Genomic DNA, 18049 nt, shown 5'->3' on the forward strand with positions numbered 1-18049 from the left:
GTTAAGTGAATGTTGCTCTTTGACTGTTCATACATAAATTCATGATGCCACTTGATTAAAGCAAAACATATCTGTATGTTAAGGTCCCAACAGTGTGTCATGGGGTGGTGATGCTTCCCGTCAAAAGAGTCACACGTTTAACTGCCGCATGCTGGTGAAGTTCGGCCATGGTGGTCCTGGAGGTGAAGAAGGGTCCGGTGGCCCACGCTACGAGACTATGCAATGCTTCGCTCTCACACAGCCTAAAGCAATGATGGAGGAAGGGGAAGGTCAGTTGTAAAAGGTCACTTTTATTCAGATTGAGGTCTGTTTTTTTGCAGTGCAGTTTAAGTATAAAGAGTCTTTTCTTTCTGTTTTTCAGACCTGCAGTCGTGTATGATTTGTGTTGCACGAAGAGTGACAGCAGTGGAGAGGACAGAAAGATTCAGCACTAGACACGAACTAACAGGTAAAATTGACTGTTGCCATTGAGCTCAATGGAAATCTCGTCAGCGAAATTACTTGTGAAGTTTTTCTTTGATTTCATCTGGTGAAAAGTCGTCATGACAGTAATTTAATTATTTTAATTTAAATGATTTAAATTCATTAAATACTGTTAATGAAATCATGATGTAGCACTGCAGGATATTAAAAAGGGCGATAATTAATGTGAATATTGCAATTATGAACGGAAATAGAGGAATAGAATTAAAATGAACTTGCAGGTTAATAAGCTCTTTTAAAAACACATATAATGACATATACTTGACAGTAGCCATGTTTCCATCCACACCTTTTTATCCGAATTAAGTGATATCGAATGAAAAATGCCTTATGGAAACAGTAAAATACGATTAAATTTCATGAATATCGACTCAAATGAAATACGTTCGGTCTCATCGGATTTTATCTTGATCGATATACGGCAAATGCGATAAAAGCTGATGGAAACGTTATTTGCCGAATAAATAATGAATTGCGATTAGGTTTTAGGCCCTTTTATGGTTGCAACACGCCACAAAACGTAGAAGAAGACGAGTTCATTTCCGGCCAGTATTCCCGCTCTGTTTGCGCACACATGGCGGGTGTCAACAAAGACAGATGTAAGTGGACAAAGCAAAAAAATGCTTCAACCAAAGGGTTTCCGTGAAGTGTCTCTGAACCACGATCTCCCAGAAGTGATGGAGCGCTGTCGTTCCCACACCACAGGCTGCCTCCGTTGTCGTCGGGCATTTACGTGCATCTGCATCATCATAGCAATGTGTTTATAGAGTCGTTGCTTTCTTATGTTAGGTTTGCTTGTTATTACGTGGCTTGGTTGAATTCTAATGTAGAATGCGGTGTGTTATTTCTTGTTAACAGACTGCGGAGCTGCTAAGTATAACACACCGTTGCCATGGACGCAGTTCAGAGACGGAACAGACTATTTTCTTTAGCAGAAGCACTACTCGTTTTAAATCAATAAACTCCTTTTTAAGTTAATATTTTGTGTCAAATTATTGATTTATTTGGTAGGTAGCCATGTAATAAGCAGGATAATGTATAGCGAGGCGGTTGTTAGCGAATACAACCCCTTCAGGCTAACAACCGCCTGGCATATACATTTTCCCTTACATATGTCGCTATCAGCTGGCACATAAGCACTATTTGGCTCCGTTTTGTCAAGCAAAACTTTGTTCGCAAAAGTTTGCTTGAATGTTGTTCGATTCAGTGCGAAAATGAATGGAAACACCTTAAAATGTCTCAAATCAATTCGATATACCAATTTGATCGCAAAACAGCATGTGACGTCATTACGTACAGGTTTTTATTCGCTTTAAAGCCGTTGGATGGAAACACACTTTCACCAGCTTTATTCGCATGAGTTTTTTTACCGAACTTCAGATAATTCGGTTGACAAGAGGATGGAAACATGGCTAGTGACAGTGAATTTGATAATATATATACTTTTTCAATTGTAGCCTTTTAAAAATGCATCTGAAATAATAAACTTAAGTGCATGTAGTGTTTTCAATAATATAGATTTTTCGATACATATTGATACTGAAATATCTGGAACGCTACTCATTTTCCACAGAATAAATACAATAGCTGCGCTTTCTCATTCTCTCATCTCTCCGACAGCGAGTTGACACCCAAACCCGCTCCTCCTCTCTCGTTTATTTTGCTCTGGATGAATATTGTTGGTGTTACAGGGCTTGAATTTTGTGCTCCCAAAGTGCACACACATAAAGTCACGTTTCAGTGCTAAATTGAGTTATTTTTCGCTGCTTATTGCGCTTTTACAGTCAAATACACAATAATGTGAAATACTAAATAATGTCAAAATACTGTTCTTGGTGAGTATTCACGTAAACACAGTCTGTTTTAAGTGAGTGTAATTGTTGAGTAAGAAAACGCATGTGTAACAGTATAATGGATCTGTACGCCAGGTCTTAAAGTGACAGCAACCTAATATACCTGCTGCCAAATTATGAGATAATATTAAAATGCATTTGACTACAGGTAAACTGATCGAGATCGAGCAGCAGAGCCTGTTGCACACCACCATGCGTCCTGGCTGGGAGGATTTAGTTCGCAGGTGTATGCAGATGTTCCTGCATCGCAGCGAGGGTCAGCCCTGGTCCTACAAGAGACACTATCATGAAGGTATGTGGTAGTACACCTGCATGGATCTTTTCATTTTTAGTGCGAACCCTTTTCACATTTCTGGGGTTCTCAGAAGTGTCATAGCTGGTTAAACTTCTATAGTGGTGAATGGAAGCTATAACAAATATATTTGTTGCGTTCCCACTTGTTCCAATAGCAAAATAAAACAATCCATGCTAGTGTCTGTATGATTTTCTAAAAGAAATTTTGAATTTCATTAATTACTCACCGTGATGTCGTTCCAAACCCCTAAGACTTTCTATCATCTGCGGAACACAAATGAAGATCTTTTTGATGAAATCTGAGAGCTTTCTGTCCTTTCATTGACAGCTACGCAACTATCACTTTGACACTTCAAAAAGTTCATAAAGAGATCGTAAAACTAATCCATATGAATTTAGCAGTTTAGTCCAATTTTCTGAAGAGACTTGATCGCTTTATATGATGGACCGATTTAATTTAGGCTTTTATTCATATATAAACATTCATCAATACATCAGTTCTGGTAAACAGAAGCTCAAGGACGTTCGCGTGACGTGTGAGAACCAATGAGGTACATTCTCGCGTTACACAGCACGTTTAAGCTTCAGCAAGAACCAGTTAGGTTTGTTCTCGCGCGTCAAGCAGGTTCAGTTGAGCTTCGGTTTATGTTCACTGATCAATGTTTAAATGTGAATAAAAGTCTAAATTCAATCTGTTCATCATATAAAGCGATCAAGTCTCTTCAGAAAATGTGTACTAAACCTCTCGATTCATATTGATTAGTTTTACAATCTTTTTATTCACTTTTTGAAGCTTCGAAGTGGTAGTTCTGTAGCTGTCAATGGAGGGACAGATATCTGTCAGATTTCATCAAAAGATCTTCATTTGTGTTCCGAAGATGAACTAAAGTCTTACAGGTTTGAAATGACATCAGGGTGAGAAATGAATGACAGAATTTTTATTTTTGGGTGAACTAACTCTGTAATTTAATGCCATGGTAATATAACACAAAGTATAGTGTAGAGAATGTACATAATATATAAAACATAAAATAAACACAGTCCATTGCACAGTTTGGTGTTTAAATTAAGTAAATGACTCCATGTACTATGAGAAAAGATGTTGAAATACAAAATGGAAGTGTGAATTCTGTAATTCGCTAACATGCTGCTTTTGCATGAGGTGTGAAATTGACAGATTGAGTACTTTTGTTATATTAATAATGTTTTTTTTTCTTCTTCTTTTCAGCATATGTTCATGGCAGAGCAGAGACTCCACTCTATCGGTTCTCTTTGTCAGATGGCACTCCAGTAACGGCACAAACGCGTAGCGAGCTATGCCGTAACCCCGTCACCAACGACCCGGTCACATTCCTCTCTACACATCTTCTGCAGAGGTTTGTGCGGCTCTGCCCAAAGCCAACAGTTACACACTACTCTGATTTTACATGAAATTGCCTCTGTGCTGTCCTCGCCCTCATCTCAATCTCTTTTACACAGGGAGCAAAATGGATACAGACCCAACCAGGGTGGTGTAATGCGATCAGTTATGGGCAATGCAAATCCGAATCCCCAGATGGCCATGGGCAATACCAGGGGCTACGGCATGAACGAGCAAGGTCACATGGGACCCAGAGGAGGACCTATGTACGGCCCAGGGAACAGGATGAATCAAATGAACCCGATGCATCAGATGAATCAAATGAACCAGATGAACTCAATGAATCAAATGAATATGAATCAGATGAATCAAATGAACTCCATGAATCAGATGAACTCCATGAATCAGATGAACTCCATGAATCAGATGAACTCTATGAATCAGATAGGCCATCCTGGCATGAATCAGCACCAACAGGGTCAGTTTCACGGTGGTGGCTATGGAATGGGCATGACAAGTCCCTCACAAGGAAGCCCTAGTATGAATCCTCAACAGAACCTCATCGGGTCACCACGCATTCGAGGGAGTCCTAAAATGGGTGCAAGTCCTTTCTCACCTGGAGGTATATGTCCTGTTTTTGCAGTTTAGATTAAATGGTTGGAATATTAGGCCTGCAGAATCTAACAGAATTCCATAGAAAGCTCTGCTCAGTTTCACAGCATTCGAACACGTCATTCCTAAAGTTCACATATCTCAAGCACCTTGTGTATTTGTTTAATAAATACTTTAAATCATCACAGAAAATATTAGAAAATTTTCCAGATTTCATTCATTATTAAAATACTTTAGTAGTATTTCGTCGATTAAGCCTAAAATATACTTCAGTTTTGACATGAATGCTTAGCGTATGCGTAAGGCAAATGCACAGCCTTTCAAAGTATACTCCATTTGATACATGCAAACTCAATACATGCACTCTAGAAAGTTTTGTCCTTGTTTGGTGAATCTGCGCTATTTCTCTTCAGAAGTTATCACCGATAAAAATGTCTTTGTACTCATTTAAACTAGAGCTGGGTGTGTCTTTATTCCTTCACACAAGCGCTCGTCAAAATGGCCAGTTGTTTTTTGTCTCATTGTTTTTTTTTTTGACTGTGAAACAACGGGCATTGGCAGTGTTGCCATCTTGTGGGCAAACTAGTTAGTGAATTTAAATTTTAAGGTGCATATGGGAGCTGAGCATACATTGTACTTCTTGGTAGAAATCTGACTGCTTGTACAGTACATGCGTACTATGCTGATGATGAAATTTGCATAATGTACATGGATCCTAGCGTATTCATAAAAACCTTAGGTATACTTTAGTCTTCAGTGCTCCATTTGAAAACAAACATTAAGATTTGACTAATTTCTTTACTTTTTTTGATGTTGCAGGCATGCACTCTCCCATGGGTCCCGTGGGTATGGGCGGCAGTGGTGGATCTTCTGGTCCATCAGTTGGGAACACCTTCTCTAGCAGCTCATTGAATGCCCTCCAGGCCATAAGTGAAGGTGTTGGCTCTTCTCTACCTTCAGCTCTCAACTCACCTGCCCACAAATCCGACAGCTCTCCCAGCATCAACTCAACCCAGTCCAGTCAGCAAAGCCAGACCGGCAACAACAAACCCAGCGCTGGTGACTCCAAGAGCCCGTCAAGTGCTCACAGCACAGGGTTGGATCAACAACAGGCCTCTTCATCAGACACCACGGATAAGCCGGACAGTCAGTCCAACAAGGACGGTTCCACTGGGGCGGAAGTCAACCGGAGAGTCCCTGACGGAAAGGGCCACAAGAAATTACTTCAGTTGCTCACATCCCCAACTGAAGAGATTGGGATTGGGACTGCGACTGGTGGACCCGTCCCAGGCCGCGCCTCCACTCCAATGGGTTCTGACTCAAAGGAGGCAGGAAGTGGCATGATGAGTCCTTCATCGACGGGGGTGTCCTCCTCATCCGGTTCATCGTCAGGGAATAACCTAAATCAGCAAGGCTCGGGAGGAGTGTCGTCCACGGCTTGTCCCAGTGGACATCACAGTACTCACACCTTACAGGAAAAACACAAGATACTTCACAAGCTTCTTCAAAATGGAAACACGCCCGATGAGGTGGCTCGCATCACAGCCGAGGCCACTGGTAAGGCCTCTCTTGGTTCGGAGCACCCAGGCGCTGAAGGGAGGAATCTGGATCTCAAACAGGAGCAGCACAGTCCGAAAGAAGGGAAAAAGCCCCAAGCCCTTCTTCACTACCTCCTCAATAAGGATGACTCCAAAGAGCCCAATGCCACAGAGGTCAAGCCAAAGCTGGAGGAGCTGGAAGGGAGAGGGGCCACTGGAGGGCAGGGGTCAGGGGTCACAACCTCCAACTCTAACAACCAGGAGGGCAAAGTCAAGATCGAACCACCTGATGAGGTATTCATGGTTGATTTTTGGCTTTCTCCAGATCACATCAATTTTATATTTTGGAATTTATATATTTTGGAATTTATTTAATGAAAAATATTTAATTTGTATTGATTACATTTTAGAAAAGTTTTTTATTTAACAAAGAATCCTGAAAAACAATGTATTGCGGTTTCCACAAAAATATTAAGTAGCATAAGCTGAAAATTCAGCTTTGCCATGACAGGAATAAATTGCATTTTGAAGCATATTAAATTAGAAAACGGATCATTTAAAAATCCTGGATCCATGATCCAAATTTAGATTTATTTGTTTATTATTCTAAAAGCAATCCTTTTTGTTTTGTTTTTCCAGCTGGATAACTTGGAGAGTATTCTTGGAGGGCTGAGGAATTCTGGTTCTGGAATGTTTGCTGATTCTGGAAACGGAGGGATGGAAGGGGGCAATAAGCAAGGCAATGGACCTAACAGCACTGCACATGGTGAGTTACAAAACCTCGAGGGCCTCAAAGCTAGGAGGGGATGTTGAAAATTTAATCTGACTAGATGACAGCATGTAAACTTAAACAGAAAATGAACTGGACAAATATTTTAAAGGTAACTGCAGATGACCACGTAGATTACCAAAAACTGCTGTCCATTGTGTTTATTCTTAGTGCAATTGTATGCATTATTGTGTGTTCCAGACCGGGAAGTTGTTGGTATGGGCTCTGGTCAACGTGTGCCCTTCCAGAGGGCAGTGTCTGTCGATGGTAAACCCTTGAGCGGGCCGGGCATGACGGGTAGGAGGAGCGCCCCTTCCTCTCTTGTCAAACAGGAGCACACTGACAACCAGATGGTCATGGGTGAGTCCCATATATTTACAATGTTTAAACATAAATGTAACTGTAAAACTGTGCATACATTCATTCTATAGCTGGATTTTTAAGATTTCCACTATTTTGTTCCCAGGAGGTCCAAACAGACCAATGGGAATGCACAATCGGCCCCCTATGGCAGGTGCAGGTGATTGGGGAATGTCTGGTTCCACTGGCGGCCCTGTCGGACACCCAGGCATGGGTCGTGCAGGTATGGACCACAATCCTAAGAGCATGATGGGAGGACCCATGGTTAACCGATCTAATAGCGTTCCTGCAACCAGATCCATGTTGCAGCAGCAGTTGATGGATATGGGTAAGTGCTGTTAATTCAGACTAACTAAAAACCAGCAGTGTGTGCCTATTAAAACAGGTAATATATCAAATGAAATCTTTCTAACTGCATGATGTTGTTTTTGCAGGGCCTTATGATGTAGGAATGGGTATAAATTCGTTCAGAGGGCAGGCACATCCACCACAGTCCCCTTCATGGCCGGACAGTGGGATGGTAATGGAGGGACCACAGAATGCAAACAGGTCAATTAAATTATGAGTGACTAGATCTACACTAGATCTACAGTTTTAGATCATTTGCCTGCTTTCATTGATGCTTAATGCTTAAAATTAGTGTAGACGTATTCACTGAAATGAATGAATGAGGCATTTATATAGCACTTTCAAATTGATCATATCACACATTTTCTCCCCAAAGCTCTTTCAAATTGACAGGTTTCATGTTACCAAACCCAAACATTATAAATGAGATGGCAGCACTGACTTTTTTTTCTTAATACGTTTTTTTTTTCAGTCCATACTGTGCCGTCCTCGATATGTCAACTTAATCTCCTGACGGCCAGCTAAACTTTTTCCGCACACCAAGACTCTGAAGATTAATTTTTAGTTCCACAGGTTTAATGGAGTTACAGAGAAAAAAGTGAAACTGCAACACAAAAGAGCAGGGACAAATTAGCGTCACGCCAAACTCACTCAACCTCAATTCCACATGAATAAAGACTAACTTGCACTATTACTGTTGCATTTCGTTTGTACAGATTTTTACATTAATATACAAGCAAAAATACAACATTCAGGTCATTATAGCATCTTTAACGTGCAACTTATTAACAAATGGCACACGCGAGATCTAGCATTCACATGCCGTACATTCAGACTAACGTTATCCCCGAACTACACTCTACAAACTTAAATATTGACAAAAATAATGAATAAATCCAGACAATCTCACAAACAAGGTATACATACCGACGATGCTAAGCTAGACACAAGTCGACAGATACGATTGGGAATTAACAGACTAGAAAGGCATTTGAAGTGCGAGAGTTTTCCTTCAGACTACGGGACACGATATAGGACATTCAGAACCATGTGGACTTAAAGTGAACATGACCTAAGTAGAAACATAGGAAATGACTATTCCTGAAACACATTATTCTGAAATGCTGACTAAATGTAAAGCATGTTTATCTTCTGACTTGAACTTAATGCTTATTTACATTTTCTTACTGATAGCAAAACACATACAATAAAATAAATGTATAAAAAAGAAAAAAAGAAATATATATATATATATATATATATATATATATATATATATATATATATATATATATATAAAATGTTTTTATACAAAATTACATAAATGTATATTGTATATATATAAATAAATAAAATAAGCATATAAATATAGTATATATGTATGTAATATGTATATTAAACTTGATTATTATTTACAGTATTATATATAAACACAATATATTCATGGATATGTGTGTTTATAATATTATATTTAAATGTTACTTTTATTATTTTAAGGATTTAAAACGTAACAAAAAATGGATTAATATATATATATAATATTTATATATTTAATGTCTTTTGTTTGAGAAATATGTCATTTTATAAATTAACATGTCAAGTTAAGTTTATATAATTTATATAAGATTTCCCCCCTTTTTTTAATCACAAATTTTGTTAGATTTATTCTTAAAAGTACTTAATTCAAGATATATTCTCTAAAAACAAGTGTGTGCATCTTATTTCTGCTCAAGTAAATTTATTTTGTTTCAACGATGTTTGGATGGTTTTTACACCCAAAAGTCAATACCGTCCTCTTTGCTCTGTTTTTATGTATCAGGCTGCCATTTAATAACTCTCTGGATGATCTTCTGGTCCCTCCATCCACCACTGAGGGTCAGAGTGATGAGCGAGCTCTGTTGGACCAGCTGGACTCTCTACTCAACAACACTGACGTCATTGCTCTGGAGGAGATCGACCGTGCCCTTGGCATACCGGATCTCATCAACCAGGTACTCAGCCAACCTGCTTCATGGAACAGATGTGTTCACAGAAATGTTAGAGCAACTGTCCAGTCACATTCCCTGAAAAATAATTTCTCTCTCTTTTCTCCCTTTAGGGTCATAGTTCAGACCAGCCCCCTTCGACAGACCCCTTCTCTGGTCCTTGTCCGGGGCCTGACTCGTCTATGGGTATGGAGCCCAAGGGCATGTATGGGCAGGGCTACCCAGGCCCCCCATCCATGGGGATGCAGGCCGGATATGGCCCTGGTCCCAACCCTGGTCCCGGCCCTGGACCTGGTCCTCAGTCTGGACCAGGGTTTAACCCCATGATGAGTCAGATGAGTCAGCAGGGTGGTTTTCCCGGAATGGGTGGAATGGGCGCTATGCATCCTCGTGCGAACATGATGAGACCTCGGATGGTGAACACGACCAAGCCTCTCAGACTACAGCTCCAGCAGAGACTGCAGGGACAGCAGGTGAGCAGCACTCAACGGACAAAAATGAGGAAGTGTAATCGATTAACATGCTTTTACAGCTGATCCACGTTTTAGAAATTCTAGTTTCCCAGAATATATTTGCCTGTAATATTTTGTGTAATGTAGGGCTGGGACTACTAATTAATAATAATAATTAATGGCGGCAAATTATTATCATTTAGTCAGATCTTTTTGCTATGACATAAAAAAACTGGGACTGAAACCATTTTATATAAAACGTTTACTTGTAATGCTAGTATATTTAATATATTCACATTAAAAACATTATGACATTTATGTAGCTTAACCACATATGGAAGAATATTAATGACAAAAATATCTTTATAAAATAAAATAAGTTATTGGAATAAGCTAATTAAAAGGCTTGCATTTTGCATGAGGAATACAGTTGAACATTTTTGTATATTTAAGCCGTGTACATTTGTATTAAAAATATTGTCATTTTAAAAATGAGTGTAGACAGTCTTTTTTTTTGTGTGTAATATTGAACATATATTTTAGATTCTAAATAAACCATAATTGAAACTTGAAATCCTATATTCAACACAAGAAATTATATTTACTTAACTTAACTCATAATTAGAATAGTTGCAAGTTGCAGCCCTGGTGTAATGAATGATGAATGATGATCATAACATCTGGATGTGTCTTTGCTGCAGTTTTTGAACCAGAGCAGGCAGGGCATGGTGATGAGGCCAGATAACAACCCTCCCGGAAACCCTGGCATGAGACCCAGCATGCAGCCAGGCATGGGTGGACAGGTACTTTTTTCTTCCTCCAATGAAATCTGAAACCTCATACGTGTTCCTTTTCTCTCTCTAATATCACCCTTCCTCATCTTTCAGCCTGGTTTTCTGAATGCTCAGATGATGGCCCAGCGCAGCAGAGAAATGATGAATCTTCAAACAGAGGTATAAACGGACCGTTTTCAAAATATGCGTTTGTGTTTGTCACGTGGAGTTGCATATATCAGTATGTAGTGTAACTGAAGTATACGATTTGATGTAAGATTTTACGATTGTTTTCTTCTTTTCTGCAGATGAGAAGACAAAGGATGATGATGATGATGCAGCAACAACAGCAGCATCAACAGCAACAGGTTGCAGCCGGAGGCTTCAGTCCCCCTCCTAATGTCACAGCTCCCACAGGAATGGACAGTCCAATGGGAGGACCCCCAATGAACCAGCCCGGCCAGCAGGCCTTTAACTATGGAGGCAACTATGGTAGGATAGTTATCATATTGGGATCTCATTGCTTGAAGTCATCATGAAATGATGGGGACAATGCCCTATTGTGACGGCTTCTCGAACAAGAGAAAAAGTAGGACGGGGCTTGATTTTGGATGGTTGTGGTTTGCTATTGCTGCAATCTCATGTGAGTGACAGGTTGCCCCCCTCTCGTGAGCAGATTTCGTGCACATTGTGAATTTCCCTACTGCAGGGAAAGACAATTTATGTCCATATATTTATAATTGTATCAAAATATGCAGATTTTTTTGTTTGTTTGATTTTTCATGTGGGGCCTGTGCCTGAGTACTAATAAAAAAGCTAGAAACACTCCTGAAATGCGCTATAAAATAACATGGTGGTTAACAGCATTGGAATAGAATATCGATTAGCTTAGGTATATCAATTGCAAATTATGCTCAATGCACTTTCTTCTTGCTTTCTTGTAAATATCTGTGTTGTGATTGCAGGTATGGGCCAGCAGGGGGACCCTTCATTTGTGGCAACAGGCAGCAGCCCCCCTAACAATATGATGTCTGGTCGTATGGGTGGCCCTCAGAATCCCATGATGCAACAGCACCCACAGAGCAATCCCATGTACCAGTCAGCAGAGATGAAAGGCTGGGGACAGGGGCCCATGCCCATGAATAAGTAAGTGCTAAAGTTATGCAGCATGGAAATGCTTTCAGTCCTTGAAAAAATATTTAATAAAATGACACTTAACGGCCCGTTCACGCCAAGGACGGCAAAGATATAGTTAAAGAAATCATAAAAGAATAGCAGAAACCAGATAGTAATAACTTTCATATTTATTTTTTCCAGCTTATGAACAATAAGAACATAGACAGCCGATCAGAATCCTTCCTGCTTTAAAGAGCTTGAGCATTTAAAGCAGCTGACGACATAATTGTGTTTCGAATTAACAGAACAATATAATATGGATGCTAATATAGTTATTATTATATGTATTGTTCTGGTTGTGAACAACCCCTAAGTCTTGATAATGTTTTGGAAATTACTGTAGTTATAAAAGGAAAAATATATACAAATCAAGATATAAATATATGTAATTTTAATATTTTATTTTTAGATTTTATATTATTGTGTTATATAAAATGTATTACTATATATTATTGTTATTATATATAAATAAGCTTTTCTAGTTATGCTCAGTTCTAAAATAATATTTAAACAGCTAGAAATGCTATACAATTATTTTTGAAAATCTTAGAAATGTATTGGCCAAAAGCAGCGTTGTTATTGTTAACTAAAACTGAAATAAAAATAAATTAAAGCAAAAAAATATATATATATTTAAAAAAAACGAATGAAAATGACAAAAGCACATAAATTATTAATAAATATTATAATAGTATATAGATAGTACTAAAACAATGCTGATGTGGTACACTGTGCTAAATAAATGAAAAACTGGTCATACTTTACAATAAGGTTCATTAGTTAACATGAACTAATAATGAACTGCACATAATACAGCATTTATTAATCTTTGTTAATGTTAATTTCAACATTTACTAATACTTTATTGAAATCTTGTTAACATTAGTGAATGCTCTGTGAACTTACATGAACTAACAATAAACAGCTGTATTTTTATTAACTAACGTTAACAAAGAGCAATCCATTTGTTAATGTTAGGTAATACATTAACTTATTGTAAAGTCTTACCGAAAAACTTTTCGAACAATTAATTGAACGTGTCAGTCACAGCAATCAAACATGAATGCATGGTCTTTAATAGAATTAAGTGGTTGCACTTTATTTGACAGTATGTGTACTTACAGTACTTACATAATGGGTAAAATAAGGTAACTGTGGGTTAGGTTTAGGAGTAGGGTCAGAGTTAGTACCTAGTTATTACCCAGTTATTTACTGTAATAAGTTCATTGTATGTACATGGGGGAACAGGACTGTAAAATAAAGTGCTACCAGTTAAGCTTTAAGCGCGTATTTAAATCGTTCTCCTGTTTTACCCGTTTCCTAGTTCATACTCCCAGCAGCAGCAATATCCCCAGCAGGGGGCGCCGGGACAATACGGGGGAATGATGATGAACGGTTCCATGCAGGGGGGTGTAAATGGCAACGTTGCAGGGCAGATGCCCCCAATGCAGGGCCAGATGGGCATGAGTGCCATGGGCATGGGACGCATGCCGATGGGACCCGATCAGGTACGTTGATTCAGTTCCATACGCATAACTGCATTAAAACCCGTCACTTTACTTATCTGTGCATGTATAATGTGTTTTACAGAAGTACTGCTGAGGCGACAAGCCATCTCTGTCAAAGCTGGAGTCTAACTCGGACTCGCACATCAGTCCACGGAGGAAATGTCAACATGAAGCGATAACATCCGCCTCGTAGAGGAGAAATCGCTGGAACTCTTCAGTGAAAACTTGACTGAAGGAGAGCGAAAGACATGGAAAGGGGATGGAGAGAGAAAGAGAGAGACTCAAGCCTTCTCTGTGGGGTTTTTGGGAATGTGCCCTGTAGCGAGTGCAGCAGGCTCTCTCTCTCCTGTCCCACGTGGCTGTACTGCAGTACACAACATAACCACCAGGGGGAACAGTAGGAACGGCTGTGGTACAACTTGACAGTGTGGGGGAGCACTTTATTTTAAGGCTAGTACGGAAAAGGATAGTTGCAATATATTTCTTGCTTTTCTAGCCTTATAGAACGATTATGTGCATATTCTCTATTTTGAATTTGTTTCGGACAAGCCTCTTTTGAATGAAAACCGTGGGAATTGTAAGCACCAGAACTTCATCACTTACGCATATCAAAGCAATAATCCTCCTCTCAATCCACCGTGGTGGTGTGTCAACAAAAAGCAAATGGTACTGCAGTATTAGACAGAATTTTTTTTTTTTTTTTTTGTGTGTGTGTGTGTGAATAAGATTGGAATTGTAAATACTGTATGCTACATATGTATCATATATGCTTTTACTACATACTTTTTTTGCACAGAGTTTGGGCCCGGTTAGGTCCATTTTATCTATATTTTAGGTCAATACTGCTCTGGGTTTTACATCTATTCTAACTTTTATCAAAGGGAGAAAATATTTTATTTTTATCTTTTCCAGCACAGCCTATTTTTCTTTTGTTTTTTTCCAACAATGAGCGCCATTATGTTTGGATGGCGCCTTTTTTTTAAATCGCAGAAATGTTGTGCAGTGATGGTTTCGTCATTTTATTTTCATTGTTCTTCTGACCGAAAAAAACCAACAAAAAACTAATAGTGCAAGTTTTCAGATGATACGCAACGATTATGCTTGATGTTGCTCTTTAAGCTAGCTCTTGCTAATGAAAATAACTCACTTTCTCACTGCATCGGACTGTCGGTTCTTCAGAAATCTACCTTTAAGAAACATGCACAATCCAAAGATATTTTTTTCAGTCTTTTCTTTTTCTGTTTCCTCAAGTTTGATTACAGAAGTGTATCCATTTATATGTTTTTGCGCAAATGCGCAGAGTAAAAGGTACATATAATATGAACATATTACTACATATTATGATTTTGTACTATATACTGTATACATACAAAAGCAAGTATACCTGTTTATTTTTGAGGCCAGTTCATATTTTAGCAGTATTGTCTGTGCTTTTGGAGGGTTTCTCTATCATGCGGTTTATTCGCTCTTCAGTTTAAGTTTTGTAAGATTTGAATGATTTTGAATTATCTACAGAACTGCCAAGACAAATTGTAACTACACACCTCGTTTTAAAACATTTCTTAAACCACTTTTAAGAGCCTTTTGGTGTGCTTTTTAAAATTACAAGTAATAAGGATTCCATACTGTCAAAGACGCTCATCTGTGATCCTCGGCCGCTTCATTTATCAAATCTTTACCTTCAGTGACTTCAAATAATGCTGATTCCCAGATTCGGGAATGAAATTCAATGGGGAAACTAATAATAAGTCAGTCTCTTCAGTCTTTTCAGGAAAGCAATGCTCTCATTTGTGTTCATTTCGCTAGATTACTGTTGATTGTGACAAAGTATATTTTGAAATGATAATTCCGGGAAATTGAGGTTATTCTGGTGTGTTTTCAGAACTGGTTGACGGAGTGGTGTGAACATGGGAGATAAGCTCACATTTTACAGGATGTAAATTACATTACACTTAATTATTTTGCTTGATGTTGATATTGTTGTAAATAAAAGTTCTATTTAAACGTGACACGTATGTTCTGCAGTTTGTGCGTACCTACTTTTTTTTTATTTTGATAACAAATTTGTACCAAGAAGTGAGATAAATCTGAGAAAAAGCTCCTTTTTAGGACACCCTCATTTGTACATAAAGTTGTTGGGGGTTATTTTAATTTTAAAAGTGGAGTAAGTTTTTGGTTGGGTTTCGCTTATTGTTTTTATAACAAGCTTTATATAAAAACAATACAAGTGTATGGAATTTAAATTGCTGTGTTTGTGTGTGTGCTCCTGGTACATTGTGGGTACCACAAGGAGAGTAATATCAGTCATTTTGACTTTTTTTTGCTTTTTGGGAATGCATTTTTACATTCCCAAAAAGCAAAAAAAAGCACAAAAAAAATAAAAAAAGCAAAATGACTGATAATACTCTCCTTGTCCCATAAGCCTACCTACCCATTACAGGATAGGTTTAGACTTATGGGATAGAATATACGGTTTGTACAGTATAAAAACATTGTCTATAGAAAGTCCCAGAACGAAACCCAATGTTTGTGTGTGTGTGTGTAATTGTGGTCCTGGTAAACCCTACATTATGGGGACAAAATGTCCCCACAAAGATGTCAATTGTCTAAATCCTTGTCCTCAGGGGATATAATATACATTTTGTACAGCATAAAAACCATTATGTCTTTGGAAAGTCCCCATAAAACATGAAAAAGTGTGTGTGTGTGTGTGTAGTGTTCAGTTATCCTCTATATGTTGTGAAGAAAAAAATTTCCCTATAACATAAGGAAAGTAATACCAGAAATTTGTTTTTATATTTGTAAAAATGCAGAAAGTTTTCTGTGAGGGTGGTGTTTAGGGGAAGTGTTAGGGGACCGAATACACATTACAGTATAAAATCCCTTTATATGGAAAGTCACTATAAAAGATGGAAACCCAAAGTGTGTGTGTGTGTGTGTGTGTGTGTGTGTGTGTGTGTGTGTGTGTGTGTGTGTGTGTGTGTGTGTGTGTGTGTGTGTGTGTGTGTGTGTGTGTGTGTGTGTGTGTGTGTGTGTGTGTGTGTCTTTAGGTAAAATAAAGTTCACCATGTTACCACTGAGGGGCGCTAGACATTAGCTCAAATATCCCGCCTCAACTACAAAACGAATTTTATTCTTGAAAAGGGATTGTCTTAGTTATTAATAGGCTTTAAGTGGTAAGTATAGTATCATTCAGCGAAAACAATGGGCATAAGGGTTTACTAAAAATGTATTTGGCCTTAACACTTTTACGTCTGTCAAAGAATATTCAATACTTACATGCATAGGCAAAAATGTCCCTTAATTAACATTAAATTGTTTTAATTTGGGGGGTGGTGGGGGCTATACTTTTTTTTAGCTATAATTCATTTAAATATCTCGCACTGGCCTGAAAACAACGTGTTCTTAAGTCAAAGCGCGTGCTGTTAAGTTGATGTTCCAATGGAAAAGTTGGCTGTATAATGTGTGGCGCTATGTTTAAATGCGCTAAGTTCTTATTAAAAGAAGCTTTCGTTGTAGTATGTGGGAAACTATACAGAGGGAGTGAGAGTTCCTTGGCCATGTTCCCGGCCCATCTGCAGCCCGGGCTTGCGGATTACTGTTTGTTAATGTTTCAATCAGCTGTGTGCCGAGGAATGTGGAGCGATTTAACCTGAACTTCCCCAGGTGTGCGGCGGCGCCGCTCAGTCTGCGCCCTCCCCTGCCCTTGGCACAAAGCGATCACACAAACACAATCACACACACCGGCCGATCCGAGCAGAGGCCTGCAGCTGCGCGCATCACACCGCAGGGAAATGAGAAAAACATTGCACCAGGGAGACGGAATAAATCTTATAACGAACTGCCTTCTTCTCGGAAAACACTTAACCCTTCCGCTACCCGTGCTTAAATACTGGGATGCGTAAAAATAAGCGGAATTACAGACTTTTTAAAAAAGTTTGATTATCACTATAATAAAAAAACTAATAATGAAGCAGTCCTTAACCAATTAAAATCCTTTATTAATTATACATTTAAATAATTTCAATGTTCATAGGCAAGATTAGGTTCCCTCTCTTGTAAACTATTGGCCTATACTTTTCTATTTATTTTGCCTTTTGTTGATGTCATATTTATCAGATAGGGCCTTTATCTTATATAGCATATTTGCTAACTGTATTTGTGGTGTTTTTTCATTATTGATTTTTTTCAAACAGATGAACCCACTAAAATGTAATGGCTGTTTCATTTACTCACTAAATCAAAGTTACAATATGCAGTGATAAGTTCACTTTCAGTTTAGCTACTGACAAAGTAATTCAAGTTGAAATTGAGAACTCTTATTGTAATTACATAAATTGTGTAACAATGATGTTGTAACATGAAGAAAACATGTTACAGCAAAATATTTAATGTGTTAACAGGCTAAATGACCTTTAACCTTGTGAAACCAACTCTTTTTAAATGGCCATAAAACTGACCAACTAAACTTTTTATATAACAATTCAGTCCAACTTTCATTCATTCCCACATACGAAACAGATTCAACAAGTCCAAAA

General features: G+C 38.4%; 1 protein-coding gene across 5 annotated transcripts in view; it reads left to right on the forward strand.

Moving 5' to 3' along the window:
- The window catches only part of ncoa3 (nuclear receptor coactivator 3), a 44805-nt gene extending 29285 nt beyond the window's left edge, over positions 1–15520 (forward strand). For all 5 annotated transcript variants that reach the window (XM_077203190.1, XM_077203189.1, XM_077203193.1 and 2 more), the window contains 18 exons: positions 84–269; positions 362–448; positions 2485–2628; positions 3859–4006; positions 4110–4612; positions 5422–6434; positions 6780–6906; positions 7111–7269; positions 7376–7597; positions 7704–7818; positions 9437–9608; positions 9716–10075; positions 10756–10857; positions 10942–11007; positions 11136–11319; positions 11793–11973; positions 13328–13511; positions 13594–15520. In XM_077203190.1, coding sequence (XP_077059305.1) covers positions 84–269; positions 362–448; positions 2485–2628; positions 3859–4006; positions 4110–4612; positions 5422–6434; positions 6780–6906; positions 7111–7269; positions 7376–7597; positions 7704–7818; positions 9437–9608; positions 9716–10075; positions 10756–10857; positions 10942–11007; positions 11136–11319; positions 11793–11973; positions 13328–13511; positions 13594–13605 — 3965 coding nt within the window. In that variant the 3' untranslated portion in view covers positions 13606–15520. The remainder of the gene's footprint in view (positions 1–83; positions 270–361; positions 449–2484; positions 2629–3858; positions 4007–4109; positions 4613–5421; positions 6435–6779; positions 6907–7110; positions 7270–7375; positions 7598–7703; positions 7819–9436; positions 9609–9715; positions 10076–10755; positions 10858–10941; positions 11008–11135; positions 11320–11792; positions 11974–13327; positions 13512–13593) is intronic.
- Positions 15521–18049: the final 2529 nt, after the last annotated feature.

The sequence above is a fragment of the Siphateles boraxobius genome, unplaced genomic scaffold (assembly GCF_051911475.1).
Source record: "Siphateles boraxobius isolate OS27281-9 unplaced genomic scaffold, OSU_SipBor_1 5, whole genome shotgun sequence".
Taxonomy (NCBI): Eukaryota; Metazoa; Chordata; class Actinopteri; order Cypriniformes; family Leuciscidae; genus Siphateles; species Siphateles boraxobius.